Genomic DNA, 19389 nt, shown 5'->3' on the forward strand with positions numbered 1-19389 from the left:
GTCCTAATTGTCTAATATTACAATTTTTAACGGTATTATTGTTCATAGCATTTTTCTGATTCGCTTATGTCACGTGACTCGAAGTGAGCGAGTCCAAGCTTCACTTCCGGAAACATGGAGGCTGTGTTGAGCGATGTAGTAGCGCCGGAGGACCTCCTTGTAAGTTTTCGTATTATTAATCTTAATTTTGTTGTTGAATGGTGATTATAGACCCCCTAATGGCGCCAACGGATATTTGTGAAACATCCTTCGCCATGCCAAAGGTTGACAGTTCCAAGCGAAAGTGACGCTTTGATGGTTAATTTGTCGCGTCGTCATGTAGTTAGCTAAATGCTAACCCTGATGTTTGCCACTGTTACTATTACGTACATTGTGAACCTTTAATTTGTAATTATCAGCCATAATCAACAACTCCTGAATATTACTTTAAAATGTATTAACTATGTGTCATTGAGACTGGCTGTGTTCAAAGTAAGCAGTGGCAATTTATGTACGTTATACAATCAACATAACATACTGACAAAGTATTATTACAAATAAATTAGTTATATTTCATATTACTAGTCATGCCAATTATGAGCTTCAGAATACAACCTAATAGATTAACAAGAAGTTGTGGCAAAGTACGTAGGAAAATACTAATCATGAGCTCCTAAGTACAGCTTTTTGAGAACAACGAGGTGTTATGAAGGCTGACAGTTTCAGTATTATATGTAAGCAGTAGTATCTGAAATAAATGATGCTATTAATTAGTACAACTTTGTAGAACAACAAAGTGCTAGTGCAAAGCAGTTGTAACTTGCATACCAAATCATTCTAGTTTCTAAATATAAATTAAACGGGGGTTATGATGATTCTAATCTATATTTAACACACTTCCATGTGGTCTACTCTATATAATTTGCTTTGGATATGCTTTGGCATAAATTTTGCTCCACTGTCACATATAGTGTGAAATGTATGTTTTGCCTTAATATTTAGTTACTTATGTAAATTGCTTCCCTGTTGTCCAAATTGGTTTAGTTCCAGCAACATTTAGAAATGTCAATACATTATGTGATATGTAATTTCTTAATGCTAAATATTACACCACTAGCACTTAACAACACGCAAGTACATTCCATGCTGAAAATGTATCATATGTAAATATATGGGGAATAACAAAATAATCTGATTTCACTTAAGTTTTAGCTAGGAATATGCAAGTTCAAGGCAACTCCAACCAGACGTGACGTCATGGTCAACCCTATAATTGATGCTGACTGTATACAAATCAGTAACTTAACAAAAGCTTTGCATTGTGACTCCTTGATGTGAATAATTCCTGCTCACTTTTCCAGAAATTTGAGAAGAAATACAACAATGAGCTGGCCAAAGGAGCAGTGTCTAAAGAAACAAAGTTTGAATATGCTTGGTGTTTGATCAGGAGCAAATACTCGGATGACATCAAGAAAGGGATTGCGTTGTTGGAGGGTAAGTGCAGCAGGCAATGGTTTGGTTTATAGTAGTAGTATAAATATTAGAAGCAAGCAGAGTGTATTTCATCCTACCCTTTCTCCTTGTGTCATCGATACTTGTTTTTTTTTAACCATTATGATTTAAGTATTCCAGTGTACCCATTTTTATTAGTAAAAGAAAGGGATAATGTGTGATAAAAAAGTTAATAGACTTTGTAGATAACACACAGATGAAAAAAATTAAGGATTAAAAGTTAACAGAAATATTGCGCAGTAATAAATAAGTACATAATGAATAACTTTGTTAGAATAAATAAGTACAGGAGTAAAACTGACATATTGTGTAATAACAGATACAAGCACATGAAATATTCCAGGCAAAAGTGGCATTGACTTTGTGTAATGAACAGATAACTAGATGAACATTTGTAACAAAAGTTCACACTAATAAGTAATATTCTTTCTTCTTATGCTTTGTGAATACCATATGTTTATATGTATACACTTTAAGTCACATATGTCAGAGTCAAGGCCCGCGGGCCATATCCGGCCCGCGAGAAGGTTTTTTACGGCCCTTGGGATGATCTTGATTTATTATTAGAACCGGCCCGCAGACCGCAGATCTTTTACACGCACCAAGCGGATGCCGGTCCAAGGTTCCGAAAGGGGGCGAGCGGCCCGCCGGGACGCGCCTGCCGGCCGAAGGGCTGCAGCCCGGCCGTCAGTCGCGGAGCCCGCCGTGCCACGCGCGCCAAGGGGGCGGGCCGAAACCCGGCCCCGAGGCCCTGAGACTTCTGCTTTGTTTCCCCAAACCGCGCGTCACCGCCGGGCCCGCACCACCGTCGGGCTGCAGCCCGAGCGTCGGTGGCGGAACCCGTCATGTGCCGCGCGCGCCAAGCGGAGCGGGGGGGTCAAGCGGGCCGAAACCCGCAGGCCACCCCCTCACCACGAGGCCCTGAGACTTCTGCGTTTGACCCCTACGCGCGGCCCGTCGGGACGCGCCCGCCGTCAAGCCACGAGGGCCAGCCGTCGGGTCGCGGAGCCCGCCGTGCCACGCGCGCCAAGGGGCGGGCCGAAACCAGCGGGGGGTTTCGGGCACCCAACTCGCCTCCCTCCCACGGAGGGAGGAGGGGGGTTTAATGTGAACATTACTGTGCAATCACATATTTAGAGTTTTTACTCAATTCAAGTTTAAAAGTTAAAGTTTAATATTTGTTTTCACTGCATGTTACTTCTCCTTAAACAAAGTGTTGTTTTTGATTTATAGATTTTTGCACTTTATTTTATTGTATTTCAATTTAATTATATTTTTAAAATATTTCAGTTGAGTGGATGATAGAAAATTGCTATTATTGTTTTTTTCTTTGAAGTAAATTTAGCCCACTTTTGCTAAAATAGAAAATATAGGCTACTGATGGTGCCTTGAATACCGGTTTCTTTCATTTAATGTTTATGTTATGGGGATTTTTATATAAAGGAAATTTGTCTTTTGTGTCTGTTGAAAATTAAAGATTACTGACAGAGCCATAAGAAAATATTGCTTTATTTATCTGATCATATTGGAATATATTTGTTAGGTTTTCAGTAGGTTCAATTAGGTTCACTAGACTATATGCGTCATTTAAAATTTTTTCAATGAACATTCGAACAGTCCGGCCCTCGGCTTGTAGCTAAATTTTTTATTTGGCCCTCCGTCCATTTGACTTTGACACCCCTGCTTTAAGTGCTTCATGAAGTTAGCTATAGCTACACACTCTTTAATGTTTTTGATTGTTTCTTTCTTAAGTTCAATAAATATCACCCGCTTTTTCTTCTCAGCACTCTGCTTCCCACTGTCTTTTTTCTTTGCCGTGGTTGTAAAACAAATGTATGTCAATCTCTAGTTATAAGCTAATGTTATTAAGTGAGGCCAGATGTTTTGTGGGGTCCTACAGGGTTCACTCACTGTAGTTCAACTAATAACAGTAAGGCTTGTAACTCAAATCTTAGCTTGCAACATACGGCATAGCAATTAGCCTCAGGGCATTCAATCGATCGCAACTGGACTGTTTGGTTTGTCTTAAAAGACGTTTCGCCTCTTATCCGAGTAGGCTTCATCAGTTTCTGCTCATAAACTTAGATTAGTCAGTTGCGATCGATTGAATGCCCTGAGCTTACACTGACCTGGATGAATCAGAACATTCATAGACACATAACAATTAGCCAAGAGACAGCTCTTATCTCATAACACTCTTAAGTTAAGGTAACACTGTAAATCGTCAATATATTAGTGCATTGTTACACCTCTTTACTCAAGCCGTTTATTAGTCTTAATATGCTAAACTCTTTTACCGTGCGTGTACATACATTTGTCAGGTTAATGTGTTTTTCATCTCTTCGGTAGCAGGTTATTGTTTGCTTTTTGTGTGATTATAATGTGTTTGAAAATGTACAAGATCAGTCAATTTCAGTATTTGGGATTTTTATGAATAAAGCGTTTGTTTGTGCTCTATAACTAACATTGTGTATCGTTCTAACTGTCCCTTTTGTGGTGTAGTTTGTGATTGAAGTGTATTTTTCTAGTTATTTCCCGAGATCCCATCAAACAATAATTCAAAAATGGTAACACCAGCGGAAAGTGTATGAGGTTATTTTTGGTCCAGAATATATTTTTGCTTTATTCAGTATTGTCATGATAGCAGGAACATGTTATTTGTAATAACTCTCTAAAATGAGTCAATTTTATTTGTTGGTTGTGTAGAACTTGTCCAGAAATCCTCAAAGGATGACACACGCGACTTCCTGTTCTACCTTGGCGTGGCCAACTACAGACTCAAGGTGAGCAGATTACTGTCACTTTATGAAAGATGTAACAGTTCTTCATCTTCAAGTTGTGGTACGTTGCTCGGTTCTAATGTCATGGTTGGGTTTAGTTGGGATACGATAAGGGCACAAACTGTTTTAGTGATTTTTAGATTGAAGCTTAAAATGCCTTGCAGGAATAATTTTAATACATTTCAAATAAAGAATGAAAACATGGAAGAATGTCGGGGCGGCACTTTCTTGACAAAAGTCTAAAGACAGCTTTCTGATCTAATGACATTTTGTTAAGACAGGTGAAGAGTGAATGACAACAATCAAGACGTGAGGTAATAAGAGCATGAATGATCATTTCTTGCTCGGGAAAAAGATACATTTATTCTGAGTTAGGAAATTTTCTGACTTGTAAAAAGCTGGAGCGAGTTATACTTTTGATGTGCTCATTAAGAAGAATGGAGTGATCAAATGTGACCTCAATAATTTTCAAACTGTGGTGCGCATTTGTACCAAGAGACCATAGGAGACTGGGCACATTTGACGTTGAAGTGTCAGAGGTAGGTTTGTACAGTATACTGGCACTAATAAAGCACTTCGATACTAATTAATAAGAAACGGTGCTATACTGCCTTTGAAAAATGCCGGTACCGTTTTTTCATCCATATGGTGCTTTGCGGCGGTGACTACAGAGCCGAGGCGCATGATGTTGAGTGTGTCAAAACGCACACACAAAGCGCATAGAAGCAATAACATTGAGGAGAGAAAGAATGGCAAAAAACGACAATTGTACTGGTAAGTAAAGGGGGTGGGTTAGCGCAATATGGAGGTAATTGGACTTCAAAACTAACGATAAAGGTTACGCTTTAGACAGGGAGGCGCCGCGCTGCAAGTGTTGTTTTAAAACACGCCTCTTCAAACGTAGCGATTAGTATTAACCACCTTTGTTTCAAACTTAAATAAACATTTAAATAATAAGCATTCAGATCTGTCCTGCTGTTTTGCTCCTGTACAGACTGTAGTCGAGGAGTACAGATGAGACGTTCCCTCCAGGGCCGATGTTAAACAAAATTAACATTCAGTATGCCTTTATCAAAAGATTTTTTATCAATCTTTTTAAAAAAATGTGTAACTTTTACAATTTAAAATGGAAGAAGATAACACTGAATATGGCTCTTAAAAAGACAACAATATTTAATGTTTCTTTTGCCAAGAAAATATATTGTGTGTCTTTTTATTGTAGTTGTTTTTCCTTAAATACAACTTGGTTAATATATTTCAGTGTGTTTTTAAGTACTTTTTGAGCACATTCAACAATAAATAAATAAATGATAAATGGGTTATACTTGTACAGCGCTTTTCTACCTTCAAGGTACTCAAAGCGCTTTGACAGTATTTCCACATTCACCCATTCACACACACATTCACACACTGATGGCGGGAGCTGCCATGCAAGGCGCTAACCAGCAGCCATCAGGAGCAAGGGTGAAGTGTCTTGCCCAAGGACACAACGGACGTGACTAGGATGGTAGAAGGTGGGGATTGAACCCCAGTAACCAGCAACCATCCGAATGCTGGCACGGCCACTCTACCAACTTCGCCAATACCACGATAATAATGATAACCGATCATTTTGCTCACAATAACTGTGATGTGAAATTTTTATATTGTTACATCCGTAGTTCATAGTTAATATTGTAAATCTTGCATTTGTTAATTTTATGTACATTCTGGATGTCTCATTCAGTAAAAAAAAGCAAAATTCTGTTACGTTTTAGAGGTAGTACGTCATAACGTTTTTAGAATTCTATCAGTCATTATTGTGAGTGTTTTAAAGTGTTACTGAAAAAGGAGTCCAAACACAAACAGCAAATTACATGGTCTGCTATAGTGTGCAGCATCAATTGCCTCTTAGCTACTGTTACGCAGACCAATGTCACATGACTGCAAGCTTGACATCTCATTGGTTGGTTCTGAGACACAATCGATTGCTTCAGTCTTTATTTGCTGGAAGTAGGTCTTGGGTTTTGAAACAACAAATATTTCTGCACTGAATTATATTTTCCCAAAATTTTTAAATTAACAAAACTGATTTTTTAAATGCAAATTTTGCTTACAAATGTTTGTTCAATGAAATTGTCAGCAACATTTTATGTAGAAAATAATTAAGTCCACAAAATTCAAATGCAAAAAAAATTAGTTTTGATAATTAAGACACAAATTAACCTCCATATATGGATAGTAAATAAATTATAATGATAAATGGGTTATACTTGCACTGTCAACACCGTGTATGGTGCGGATGGTGTTCTGCTGACCTCGACTGCGGATGTTGTGGATCGGTGGAGGGAATACTTCGAAGACCTCCTCAATCCCACCGACACGTCTTCCTATGAGGAAGCAGTGCCTGGGGAATCTGTGGTGGGCTCTCCTATTTCTGGGGCTGAGGTTGCTGAGGTAGTTAAAAATCTCCTCGGTGGCAAGGCCCCGGGGGTGGATGAGATCCGCCCGGAGTTCCTTAAGGCTCTGGATGCGGTGGGGCTGTCTTGGTTGACAAGACTCTGCAGCATCGCGTGGACATCGGGGGCGGTACCTCTGGATTGGCAGACCTGGGTGGTGGTCCCTCTCTTTAAGAAGGGGTTCGGAGGATGTGTTCCAACTATCGTGGGATCACACTCCTCAGCCTTCCCGGTAAGGTCTATTCGGGTGTACTGGAGAGGAGGCTACGCCGGATAGTCGAACCTCGGATTCAGGAGGAACAGTGTGGTTTTCGTTCTGGTCGTGGAACTGTGGACCAGCTCTATACTCTCGGCAGGGTCCTTGAGGGTGCATGGGAGTTTGCCCAACCAGTCTACATGTGCTTTGTGGACTTGGAGAAGGCATTCGACCGTGTCCCTCGGGAGGTCCTGTGGGGAGTGCTCAGAGAGTATGGGGTATCGGACTGTCTGATTGTGGCTGTCCGCTCCCTGTTCGATCAGTGTCAGAACTTGGTCCGCATTTCCGGCAGTAAGTCGGACACGTTTCCAGTGAGGGTTGGACTCCGCCAAGGCTGCCCTTTATCACCGATTCTGTTCATAACTTTTATGGACAGAATTTCTAGGCACAGTCAAGGCGTTGAGGGGATCCGGTTTGGTGGCTGCAGGATTAGGTCTCTGCTTTTTGCAGATGATGTGGTCCTGATGGCTTCATCTGGCCAGGATCTTCAGCTCTCACTGGATCGGTTCGCAGCCGAGTGTGAAGCGACTGGGATGAGAATCAGGACCTCCAAGTCCGAGTCCATGGTTCTTGCCCGGAAAAGGGTGGAGTGCCATCTCCGGGTTGGGGAGGAGACCCTGCCCCAAGTGGAGGAGTTCAAGTACCTAGGAGTCTTGTTCACGAGTGAGGGAAAAGTGGATCGTGAGATCGACAGGCGAATCGGTGCGGCGTCTTCAGTAATGCGGACGCTGTATAGGTACGTTGTGGTGAAGAAGGAGCTGAGCCGGAAGGCAAAGCTCTCAATTTACCGGTCGATCTACGTTCCCATCCTCACCTATGGTCATGAGCTTTGGGTCATGACCGAAAGGACAAGATCACGGGTACAGGCGGCCGAAATGAGTTTCCTCCGCCGGGTGGCGGGGCTCTCCCTTAGAGATAGGGTGAGAAGCTCTGCCATCCGGGGGGAGCTCAAAGTAAAGCCGCTGCTCCTCCACATCGAGAGGAGCCAGATGAGGTGGTTCGGGCATCTGGTCAGGATGCCACCCGAACGCCTCCCTCGGGGGGTGTTTAGGGCACGTCCAACCGGTAGGAGGCCACGGGGAAGACCCAGGACACGTTGGGAAGACTATGTCTCCCGGCTGGCCTGGGAACGCCTCGGGATGCCCCGGGAGGAGCTGGACGAAGTGGCTGGGGAGAGGAAAATCTGGGCTTCCCTGCTTAGGCTGCTGCCCCCGCGACCCGACCTCGGATAAGCGGAAGAAGATGGATGGATGGATGGGTTATACTTGTATAGCGCTTTTCTACCTTCAAGGTACTCAAAGCGCTTTGACAGTATTTCCACATTCACCCATTCACACACACATTCACACACTGATGGCGGGAGCTGCCATGCAAGGCGCTAACCAGCAGCCATCAGGGTCAAGGGTGAAGTGTCTTGCCCAAGGACACAACGGACGTGACTAGGATGGTAGAAGGTGGGGATTGAACCCCAGTAACCAGCAACCCTCCGATTGCTGGCACGGCCACTCTATCAACTTCGCCACGCCGTCCCAAGTAGGGGTGGAACAGTTCACAAAATTCAAGTTCAAACCTATCACGGTTTTGTGACACAGGTTTCGGTTTGGTGGACATTGTTGTTCTTTTTAACACTCCATAATAATATGTATCCCAATAATGCACCATTAATATTTATCAGGTGAAGTTCTCCTGCTTCTTTTTCGCCTCATGATGTATGTGTATGATCAGAACTACACTTACACGGAGCGCGGATGGGGTTTTCAAACTGGGCGGAAAGGGTCTAAAAGGCCTACCTAGTCCCTCACCCTGTCTACAACATACTTGCCAACCATCCCGATTTTCCCGGGAGACTCCCGAATTTCAGTGCCCCTCCCAAAAATCTCCCGGGGCAACCATTCTCCCGAATTTTTCTCGATTTCCATCCGGACAACAATATTGGGGGCGTGCCTTAAAGGCACTGCCTTTAGCGTCCTCTACAACCTGTCGTCACGTCCGCTTTTCCTCCATACAAATAGCGTGCCGGCCCAGTCACATAATATATGCGGCTTTTACACACACATAAGTGAATGCAAGGCATACTTGATCAACAGCCATACAGATCACACTGAGGGTAGCCGTATAAACATCTTTAACACTGTTACAAATATGCGCCACACTGTGAACCCACACCAAACAAGAATGACAAACACATTTCGGGAGAACATCCGCACCGTAACACATCATAAACACAACAGAACAAATACCCAGAACCCCTTGCAGCACTACCTCTTCCGGGACGCTACAATATACATCCCCCGCTACCACCAATCCCCCCCCCCCAACCCCGCCCACCTCAACCCCCTCAGATATCATCATGATGTTATTGGAGGCACACTTTCTGTTCGTCACTTTTGACCATGTCGAAAATTGGTACACCTCTGTACCGTATCAAAGAATTTGATTACTTGTATCGTTACAACCTTACACTTTAGCATGTGTCATATTTTAAACGTGTTGGGCGCTTTTTGGATTTACAGGACTACGAAAAAGCACTGAAGTACATCCGAACTCTCCTGAGGAATGAGCCTGGAAACAAGCAGGCTTTGGAGTTGGAAAAGCTCATTGATAAGGCTTTAAAAAAAGGTAATGTGTTTTTTTGACCCACCTCGAAATCTGAGCAGGATTCTACCCTTAACGTTCAACCCATGTGTTGTTTTCTAGATGGCTTGGTCGGCATGGCAATAGTTGGGGGAATCGGTCTCGGTGTGGCTGGATTAGCTGGGCTCATCGGCCTGGCTGTGTCAAAGGGAGCATCTAAATCTTAACCTGAGCGTAAGACGGTGCATGGCCATTTCTGCGTGACTTACACATTGAACATATATATATATATATATATATATATATATATATATATATATATATATATATATATATATATATATATATATATATATATATATATATACATTTACACCTTGCTATGCATGACCAATCTAAGCAAGCTGTTGCGCCCCACTTATGTACATACAACTAATAAAGCTGCAGCTTTATTTATGTCACGTTGCTATTTACTTTAACTCCATACGTGTAAGAAGATGCTATGTTTGTTAGGTATGTAAGGGAGCACTTACAGGAAGTAAGTAGTGTAAAAAACTTCATTTCTTTTTAATGGCTTGTTTTCCATCATCTTAATAAGAAATAAAATCATTTTTAACAAAAACATCCGCATTTGAACGTTTGGAAAGCTTTTATCGGCATAACAAAGTCCATCAAACCGCCAATTCCGTGCTTATCACTGTTGTGGAAAATTTGGCAAGTACATTCTGATCTTTAACGCCGCGTTTGCGACTTCACAACAACATTAAAAAAAAAAAACCTCACCCACACATACACACACCTTGGCCTAGTTCACTGCTCATCAATCATCTTGACCCAATGTGGAGATTCAATTTGTCCACACTCCTTTATGACAAGACATCGTGTGTGTGTGTGTGTGCGCGCGCGTGTGTGTGGCCTCGTGGTGAGTTACTCATTAACTCACCTGACAGCACCGAAACTCCCCGGGAACAAACTATGATCTTTGGTGTCAAAGAGGTGATCGAGGGTGTCCAAGATAAGATGAACATCCCAAAACATTTTTTAAAAATCATACAGTATTAATATATAAATATTATTTTGCATCACTTCCACTTTTTATTAGGTAATGCATATTGCAATTTATGTTACAGTTAATTATACACTCAAATTACATAAGTCAATAGTCCATGTTCATCCTCCCTCACTTTTACACGAGTATGTAAAAAAGATATTGGATTTTTTTTTTCTGTCCTTCACAAGTAATCAAATCAATAATAAAGTAGACAACATAAAGTGATGCAAAGCCAACAAGACGGCGGTAAAAATTACGCCATAAAAACAAATATTTATGATGGATCAATGAAAACTATGCCATGTGCAATAAGTCCGATTTATTTTATTGGTGGACAGGAGTTAGTCCATTTTATGGTATGGTCTGAATAACGGCTTTAAAATGTAGACAGCTGAAATCATTCATTCTTGGGGGATTGCATGTGGACAATTCACAGCTTCCATCTTGACCTCTATCCGTAAAAATGTGAGCTTATGTGTTTTATCTAAATGGTGTCAACTTAGCAGACTATCAGTGTGAGAGAGTTGTTATCAGAAAGCTAATTTATCAACAAACAAACCATACTGGGTAACTTACACCTTTTTGTTATTGGATTTCCACTTCCTGAATAAAGCCTGCTGTGCAAATACACTTGTAAGTCTTATCTTAATAGATTACCTCCGCCTTGTGTCGTTAAATAAAGTAAATGTTATTTGTACGATGGTGCAGTGCATCAAGTAGTACCCGAGCAAGATTGTTTGTAAAGCTTCTGTATTGGGTTGGAGTGGGTGTACCGGATGAAGGAGAGAGCAAACACAAAGTTTAGAAAAACAGCAAAAAGAGTCACAAACAAAGAACATAAAAAACACAAAAAGATGCTAAGTGAAAACACTAAGTAAACAGATGTGGGGGGAAAAAAAACATTCATAAAAACTCGAAAAAGGAAAACTAAATATAAAGACAAAGTATAAAAAAGTAGAAAGACACAAAGTAAAAAGGGCATGTGTGGCAAAGATGACCATTGGACTCTGCGTGATAAACACCTGTTGCGATTCACGGGTGTAAAATGGAATCAGATATGCAGTTTGTATGTGCAGGGAAAAAGGAGGGGGGTTGAAGTGGGCGGAGAGAGCAGGTGGTATATATCAACGTTTTATCACACCACTTTTAACATTTGGCAAAATACAGGCCTGCCTCCATTACCTCCAATGCTTTGATTTCTGCTACGGCTTGGATACGAAGACTTGACGGGCCTCAGTGGTGAGGGGCACGGTCATGGATCCCATTGTGGAAGTAGTAGCTCTGATCCTGGGCTTCATCGGCTGGGTGATGGTGGGGGTCGCCTTACCCAACCGCTACTGGAAGACGTCCACTGTGGACGGGAACGTCATCACCACGTCTACCATCTATGAAAACCTGTGGATGTCCTGTGCCACCGACTCCACGGGCGTTCACAACTGTCGGGAATTTCCATCTCTGCTGGCTTTGAATGGTGAGTTGAACGCCGTTGTTTGTTAGGAACTTGTGATGACATTTTGGTGGAAAACCCAAGCACTGTGGACTGGATTACTGATAGATGCTTAACCGGAACACCTCTGAAATTTAGGAGGCAGTCTTGCCTACGATTTATTCCTTTGAACAAAGGAAAGGCAACCCTGTCGGTCCTCTAGTCAAAAACCCCCAAACATGTTCTAATGTGTGGAGGGATGGGCAGCTAACTAGCGAAAAAGTTGTACCGGTACTCTATTTTTGGGGGTGACGTTAAAAGGTTGTTGTCTTTTCCAGGTTACATCCAGGCGTCGCGGGCCTTGATGATTGCATCCGTGGCGATGGGCACCTTCGGACTGGTGGCGGCCCTCATCGGCTTACAGTGCTCCAAAGCTGGGGGAGACAACTACGTCTTGAAGGGAAGGATAGCCGGCACCGCCGGAGTCCTATTTATCCTTCAAGGTCAGGTGACACTAGAGAGTGTTAAGAAGTTGCTTTGCAGGAATAACAAGCATCAAGATTATGACGTGATAAAAAGGCTTATGGATAATAAAATTTGTATTTTATTGCATATAAAAATCAATGGTTGGCTTCCAGCGAGACTTTGGACTTGTAAGTCAGTGGCTGCCACTGCTTCTTTAATCATTAAAGGAGACGTTTGCTCCACAATAGGCTTGTGTACAATGGTCGCCGTGTCCTGGTACGCCTTCAATATCACCCAGGAATTCTTTGACCCTTTCTACCCCGGCACCAGGTAAGCAACGCCATGACCCCGTGGAGTGGAAAGATGTGACTGAATTGCCATGTATTTTTTACGCAGGTATGAAATAGGTGAGGGGCTTTACATTGGCTGGTGCTCGGCCGTGCTCGCCATCGCTGGAGGGGCGTGTCTGACTTGCTCCTGCAGGACAGCCACGGAGGAAAAGTAGTGAGTGTTCTGCCGTCCCTAAGCATGGACGCACTTTAAGACGCTTCAAAGGACTTTAACGAAGAAAAATTTTTTTTTAAACATACATGCACATTTATATATATGTGTATATATATATATATATATATATATATATATATATATATATATATATATATATATATATATATATATATATATATATATATATTGTTATACTAGCGGTACTCATGTATAAACACATAATCCATCCATCCATCCATTTTCTACCGCTTATTCCCTTCGGTGTCGCGGGGGGCGCTGGAGCCTATTTCAGCTGCAATCGGGCGGAAGGCGGGGTACACCCTGGACAAGTCGCCACCTCATCGCAGGGCCAACATAGATAGACAGACAACATTCACACTCACATTCACACACTAGGGCCAATTTTAGTGTTGCCAATCAACCTATCCCCAGGTGCATGTCTTTGGAGGTGGGAGGAAGCCGGAGTACCCGGAGGGAACCCACGCAGTTACAGGGAGAACATGCAAACTCCACACAGAAAGATCCCGAGCCCAGGATTGAACCCCAGACTACTCAGCACCTTTGTATTGTGAGGCAGACGCACTAACCCCTGTGTCACCGTGCTGCCTAAACACATAATATTGTGCACAAATAATTTTGACTACACATGCTCCTTTCCAAATGTTGCTTCAAAATACTCCCCCACGGAACTTTACATAACATTGTTATCAAGTTTTGAGCAAATAATTAATGTCAATTCAAAAACATTGACAAAAGTTACATTTTATTGTTAGAGTGTCATAAACAAAAATTTCCTTGGACTAATTGGTTCTTTTTTTAAAGTTTTAAATAAGTGCAAATAAGTAATTTACTGTAATAAATTGTGATTAATCAAAAGTCAGAAGAGTTAATTGTTTGACAGTACTACTTTATACACACATTGGTGTTGCTTGCAAAATAAGCCACAGCATAGTCAAATTTTTGTCACATACGAGAATAATCCAATTAAAGTCAATTTAACTGGCACGCTCAGATTGCCTCAAACTTAATTCCATTTTTTTAGTCCCTGCTGATGTAAAGAAGGGAGGGGTGACCGCGCAGTTTGCCAGAACACGCAAGACTGCATGTAAGGCTGCAGAATCACGACGGTGTGACTTTTTGTGCCGTAAGGAATCAACTGATAAAAACTAAGTCTTGTGAGCACACAGCCGTGTCCGTGCGTTCTTGGATGAAACACGACTGCCAGCACTTCGATAGATGACCAGTGTTGGGTTGATTACTGAAAACCAGTAACTAGTTACAGTTACTAGTTACTTTATTTCAAAAGTAACTCAGCTACTAACTCAGTTACTTACACCAAAAAGTAATGCGTTACTGTGAAAAGTAACCATTTAGTTACTTCTTTCTTTTTTTTAAAGCTCCCATTAATGCCCTTTTAGCCTTCATTTCAGTACTGCTATTGCACTGGAGAATAATACAATCTGTTGATCAATGTGACATGCGTTTGCATCACTGAACTCTGCTAAGCAATGTAGTCTACCGTATTTTTCGGATTATACGTCGCTCCGGAAAATATATCGGCCGAAAATGCATAATAAAGAAGGAAAAAAACATATACGTCGCACTCGAGTATAAGTCGCATTTTTGGGGGAAATTTATTTGATAAAATCCAACACCAAGAATAGACATTTGAAAGGCAATTTAAAATAAATAAAGAATAGTGAACAACAGGCTGAATTAGTGTACGTTGTATGACACATAAATAACCAACTGAGAATGTGCCTGGTATGTTAACGTAACATATTATGGTAAGAGTCATTCAAATAACTATAACTTATAGAACATGCTATACGTTTACCAAACAATCTGTCACTCCTGATCGCTAAATCCAATTAAATCTTCTTCCTCGTTGTCGCTCCTGGTATGCGCCGCTAGCGTCCTTTCATTCTGCTGCTCGATCGCCGTTTTCTGCTGCATATTTCACTACATCCAGCTTGTAATCTGCAGTATATGATTTCCTTTTTGGTGCCATTTTTGTTCAGCCCTTCTCAGTTTTTATAAGTTACCGCCAATGTTGAAATAATCAATTTTAATAGCTACGACAGTAGCATATAGCAGTTAGCATCCCATGACCCACAATGCACTTCTGCCATGACCCTCCCCCGCCGAATTCTTATTGGTTGACGTGTGTATGACGATTGCTGATGTGTGTGTGACGATTGCTGACATTTGCTTAGTCTATTCCGTGAATTAGATAAATAATTGTATTTGATATTTTACGGTAATGTGTTAATAATTTCACACACAAATCGCTCCGGAGTATATGTCGCACCCACGGCCAAACTATGAAAAAAACTGCGATTTATAATCTGAAAAATACGGTACATACAACACACAAAGACAAAGATGTGTTTCAAAGGCCAATTTATTTTAGGCCAGAACAAATTGACAAAACTATTTTAAATAGCTGCAACATAACATACATAAGTAACAATCAGCATAATAACAACATGTCACAACATAGCTGTAAACCTGGGTTCACTCAAGGAAGGCACACATGACATACACAAAGCCTAACCAGGCATTTTTTTCTCTCAAGGAATTCTGAAATAAAAACATGTCTTCAGGAGATCAACACTGTACTGAAGCCCAGAACACACTACACATTTCCCCAGTTTTAGTTTAGAGATAAGGAAAGATTGGCCTGGCCCACTAGGATCCCTCTTTATGTTTGTGAACTTTATAGTCTACATTTAGAGTGATGTGATAATCAAACACTCTAGAAGTCTAGAATGAAAGAGCAACAGTATACAAGAGAGTTTTTTTTAGCTCGCTTTCCATGTTTATGTCCTTCCTCACTGTGCATTGTGTCCAGGTACGTGAAAATGTTTTCCGTGCCATTTGCTGTTTGACACCGGTATCATGCTAATTAGCTGTCTGAAAGCGGGTGACTCCACTGTAGAAATAGCCTGCATGTCTTCTACCACATACGCTGCAATGGCTCTATCAATGTTGTCCTGGCTAGCAGTGCCTCCGTTAAAATCCTTAAGTGGAGGTGGGGGTGGAGGTGGAGGTGAAGTGGCATCGGAGTCTATGTCTCTCTTTACTAGCTACGTCAAAGCATGTTGCTTTTGTACCTGTTACAGCAGATTTGAATTGCTGCTTTGGGCAGTAGATGGGATCTTTGATCCAAGACACAACTTACATTTAACTACAATGTTCTTTTCTTTGTGCTCGACAAAAGAAAAGTAGTGAAAATATCTCCATGTTAAGAAACTCGACTGCGGCTCCGCCATGATGTCTTGTTAGTAAACACAGACACGACCCCCCTCGCCTACCCTCCCCCTGCCCCCCTCCCCACACCCACACCCAGACACACACAGAGCGCGCATCTTCTCTTCTCTCCCTTGTGACACAAGAAGATTCAGAAGGACGACACTGCAACTCTCCAATAAAACACACTCAGATCTTCTGTTTCTAGCCGGTACTACACAAAAAATTACGTAAAATAACGCAGTAACGCATCATGTAGTAACAGTAACTGAGTTACTGAATATAAAAAAATAACGCGTTAGACTACTAGTTACCGCCGAAAATAACAGCGTTACAGTAACGCGTTACAAAGTAACACGTTAGTCCCAACACTGTAGATGACGGACAAAAAAACACTACTGAGTAGAGGTGGGAATCTTTGGACACCTCACGATTCGATTACGATTACGATTCAGGACCTACGATTCGATTAAAAATCGAATATTGATAAAAATCGAATATTGATACATCTTTAATTCATGTATATTGATGCAGTTTTACATTTCTTTTTGTTTCACTAAATAAGCGTTTATCACTTGCAACATTAAAAAACAGTGCATTTGTAATAAGAAATAGTTATTAATTCCCATTACATTTTTTAAATTAATGGAAAAATTTGTAAAACTGGAACATAAATGCCCTAATATAAAGGAGCTGGTCGGATCTCTATGAAGTGGCTGGCTGCAGTCAGTAGGACTGTGCACCACACGATTCGATCCAATTCTTTGGGGTAACAATTCGATTCAGAATCAATTCTTGATTCAAAACAATTCTCTATTCAAAATCAATACTTTTTATTAAAATTGGGTGCCAGTTCTATGATTAACTACATTGCTCTTTAAAAAAGAAAAACAGCTCTGATATATTTTTATATTACTTAATAAAATACTACCCAGACATTTAATAAAGTCAAATACAATTAAGGCAACAAGAGAAGTATCCCACGATTATATTTCCTAAAGTAAACCTGTACAGCAGATATGCGCATCTACACTAACAATATGATTTGCCTAAGTGACAGGACGGGACAGATAAAAAAATATATATTGTATATTTTTTTTTAAATCGATTTATTTGAATCGATTGTGAATTGCTACAAATAAGAATCGCGATTAATTCGGAAAACATTATTTTTACACCCCTAACAGTTAGCCAAATTGTTTTGAATGTCTGCATTACTTTATTTACAATAAATAAATAAATTATCGATTATTGACGTTCACAAGTCGTAGCAAAATACAGTACGGAGGTGGTATTTGTGGGGAGGAGTCTCCTCGCCCCTCCTTCCTCTCCTCCTCGCTTGTCTATTGTTGCTGTTAAGTCTTCAGTAGAGCTACAACTAATGTAAGATGTTTATGTATCCATTTCATTTGTCGTTCATTGGCATTTTGCTTTGTTTCTTTCTGCGTGCAAAACTATAATCATCCCTATAAAAAGTGTTTTGTGTTATTGTTTTTGGGGTCTTGAACAAATTGCATTACATTGGATTGTTCTTACGTGATTTTTTTTGTTTTTGTTTGTAGTTTTCATACGATTCAGATTTCAATTGATTTTAGTTGTTTCACAATCTCTTGTAAAGTCTTGATCCCTTTTTACAGCTATTTTAGAACAACTAGTTTATTTTTATTATTTTCTAATAGTCTTTGTAAACAAGACTATGATTAAACAATAGTAAAATGCTGTCACCAGTAAAGACACATTTTTTTATATTTACATAAGTCTGTGTTTGTATGACTTATTAATATGATTATTTTTTTGGTCATTTTTCAGCCCTTTTCCCCAAACAAGAGGAACCGCGTATTCTGGACCGGCCCGGACCAGAAGTGTGATTGCCAGCACTTACGGTCGAAATGCGTATGTTTGAACAGAAGCATTGGCATCTCATCTTTTTCTTTTTCTTTTTATACTCATAATAATTTTTTTGTAGATATGCAAAAATATATAAAATAATATTTTTTATTTTGTACATTCCTCAAATTGTTATTTATATTCACATGTCAAGTATTCACAAACAATCTTTGATTTCAATGTGTGTGTGTGAGTTTTATACAGGCTTTTTTGGATTTTTTTTTTTTTTACAATGTGCGGAACAAATGTATATATTTGGCCACTTTTATGATGAATATTTGAGTAAAATAGACAGGCAAAATAAGACATTTTCCAAACGTGTGGTTCATTTCAGTTCAGCGTGATGTCATGATATTAAATGCTTGGAATGCAGTGTGCTGATATTTTAGTATCACTGCATGCTGTGTATTTTTTATGAGGGGACATGCTTATTAAAATAGCCCATCCAATCAGAAGAGTCCACATCTCACACTATGCAATATTAGACGATACTGCAGATTTCGGTGTTGATCCGATACCAAGTAAATCAAGGACCAGTATTTTTGATACTGGTACCTATAGTACAAGATCATTGAAGGATGTTGTGAGTTATGCCTTCAATGACCCTGATTCTAATTACAACAAAACACAGAAAACAATTTTTAGTCATAACATTTTTTTATCAATCCATTTTAACTCGTGAACAAATTACGTTAATTTTCCATCCATCCATCCATTTTCTACCACTTATTCCCTTCAGGGGCGCTGGAGCCTATCTCACCTACAATCGAGCGGAAGGCGGGGTACACCCTGGACAAGTCGCCACTGTTAATTTTATTACATACAATTTACTGACTAAGATAAAGTCCTCCATCCATCCAATTTCTACCGCTTGTCACTCTGGGTTGCTGGGTGCTGGAGCCTATCCCAGCTGCACTCGGGCCGAAAACGGGGTACACCCTGGACAAGTCGCTACCTCATTGCAGGGCCAACACTCGATGATGATCAAGTTGTTTATAGCAAAAGTAATGTTATGTGACAAAATCATGGTAACAGCGCAGCAAAATGATGAACGACAAATAGAAGTGTATTCATGCAGACTGCCTCAGTGTGAGAATCATTTCCATTCATTGTCAAACGCAGATGTAAAGCAATCAGGTGTTGGAACATCTTGTCTTTATGCAACACACCATGCACACGCACATGTTTGGAGCAAACCTTTTTAAAAATATGCAACTTTATTTGTCATTAAGAATCTGTCATTTTTACTTCTTCCGCAGTAA

The 19389-nt window shown here is 40.6% G+C and overlaps 2 protein-coding genes across 2 annotated transcripts; both read left to right on the top strand.

Annotated features, from left to right (window-relative positions):
• Positions 1-9909, top strand: fis1 (fission, mitochondrial 1). Its single transcript, XM_062065247.1, has 5 exons — positions 1-159; positions 1341-1473; positions 4198-4274; positions 9479-9584; positions 9663-9909. Exons 1-5 carry the CDS (start codon positions 115-117, stop codon positions 9764-9766), a joined length of 465 nt encoding a protein of 154 aa, XP_061921231.1. The 5' UTR covers positions 1-114; the 3' UTR covers positions 9767-9909.
• A 139-nt stretch (positions 9910-10048) lies between these two features.
• Positions 10049-18618, top strand: cldn15a (claudin 15a). Its single transcript, XM_062065246.1, has 5 exons — positions 10049-12061; positions 12355-12519; positions 12730-12811; positions 12878-12985; positions 18050-18618. Exons 1-5 carry the CDS (start codon positions 11845-11847, stop codon positions 18141-18143), a joined length of 666 nt encoding a protein of 221 aa, XP_061921230.1. The 5' UTR covers positions 10049-11844; the 3' UTR covers positions 18144-18618.
• The last annotated feature ends 771 nt before the right edge of the window (positions 18619-19389 follow it).

This window comes from Entelurus aequoreus, linkage group LG12 (assembly GCF_033978785.1).
Source record: "Entelurus aequoreus isolate RoL-2023_Sb linkage group LG12, RoL_Eaeq_v1.1, whole genome shotgun sequence".
Taxonomy (NCBI): Eukaryota; Metazoa; Chordata; class Actinopteri; order Syngnathiformes; family Syngnathidae; genus Entelurus; species Entelurus aequoreus.

What these genes read in the sequence shown, in the direction of transcription:
- cldn15a (XM_062065246.1), top strand. Translation starts at nt 11,845, where the DNA reads ATGGATCCCATTGTGGAAGTAGTAGCTCTGATCCTGGGCTTCATCGGC. An exon ending in AGTCCTATTTATCCTTCAAG is followed by an intron (nt 12,520 to 12,729) that starts GTCAGGTGACAC and finishes GCTCCACAATAG; the next exon opens with GCTTGTGTACAATGGTCGCC. An exon ending in ACAGCCACGGAGGAAAAGTA is followed by an intron (nt 12,986 to 18,049) that starts GTGAGTGTTCTG and finishes GTCATTTTTCAG; the next exon opens with CCCTTTTCCCCAAACAAGAG.
- fis1 (XM_062065247.1), top strand. Translation starts at nt 115, where the DNA reads ATGGAGGCTGTGTTGAGCGATGTAGTAGCGCCGGAGGACCTCCTT. An exon ending in TAGCGCCGGAGGACCTCCTT is followed by an intron (nt 160 to 1,340) that starts GTAAGTTTTCGT and finishes TCACTTTTCCAG; the next exon opens with AAATTTGAGAAGAAATACAA. An exon ending in TGATAAGGCTTTAAAAAAAG is followed by an intron (nt 9,585 to 9,662) that starts GTAATGTGTTTT and finishes GTTGTTTTCTAG; the next exon opens with ATGGCTTGGTCGGCATGGCA.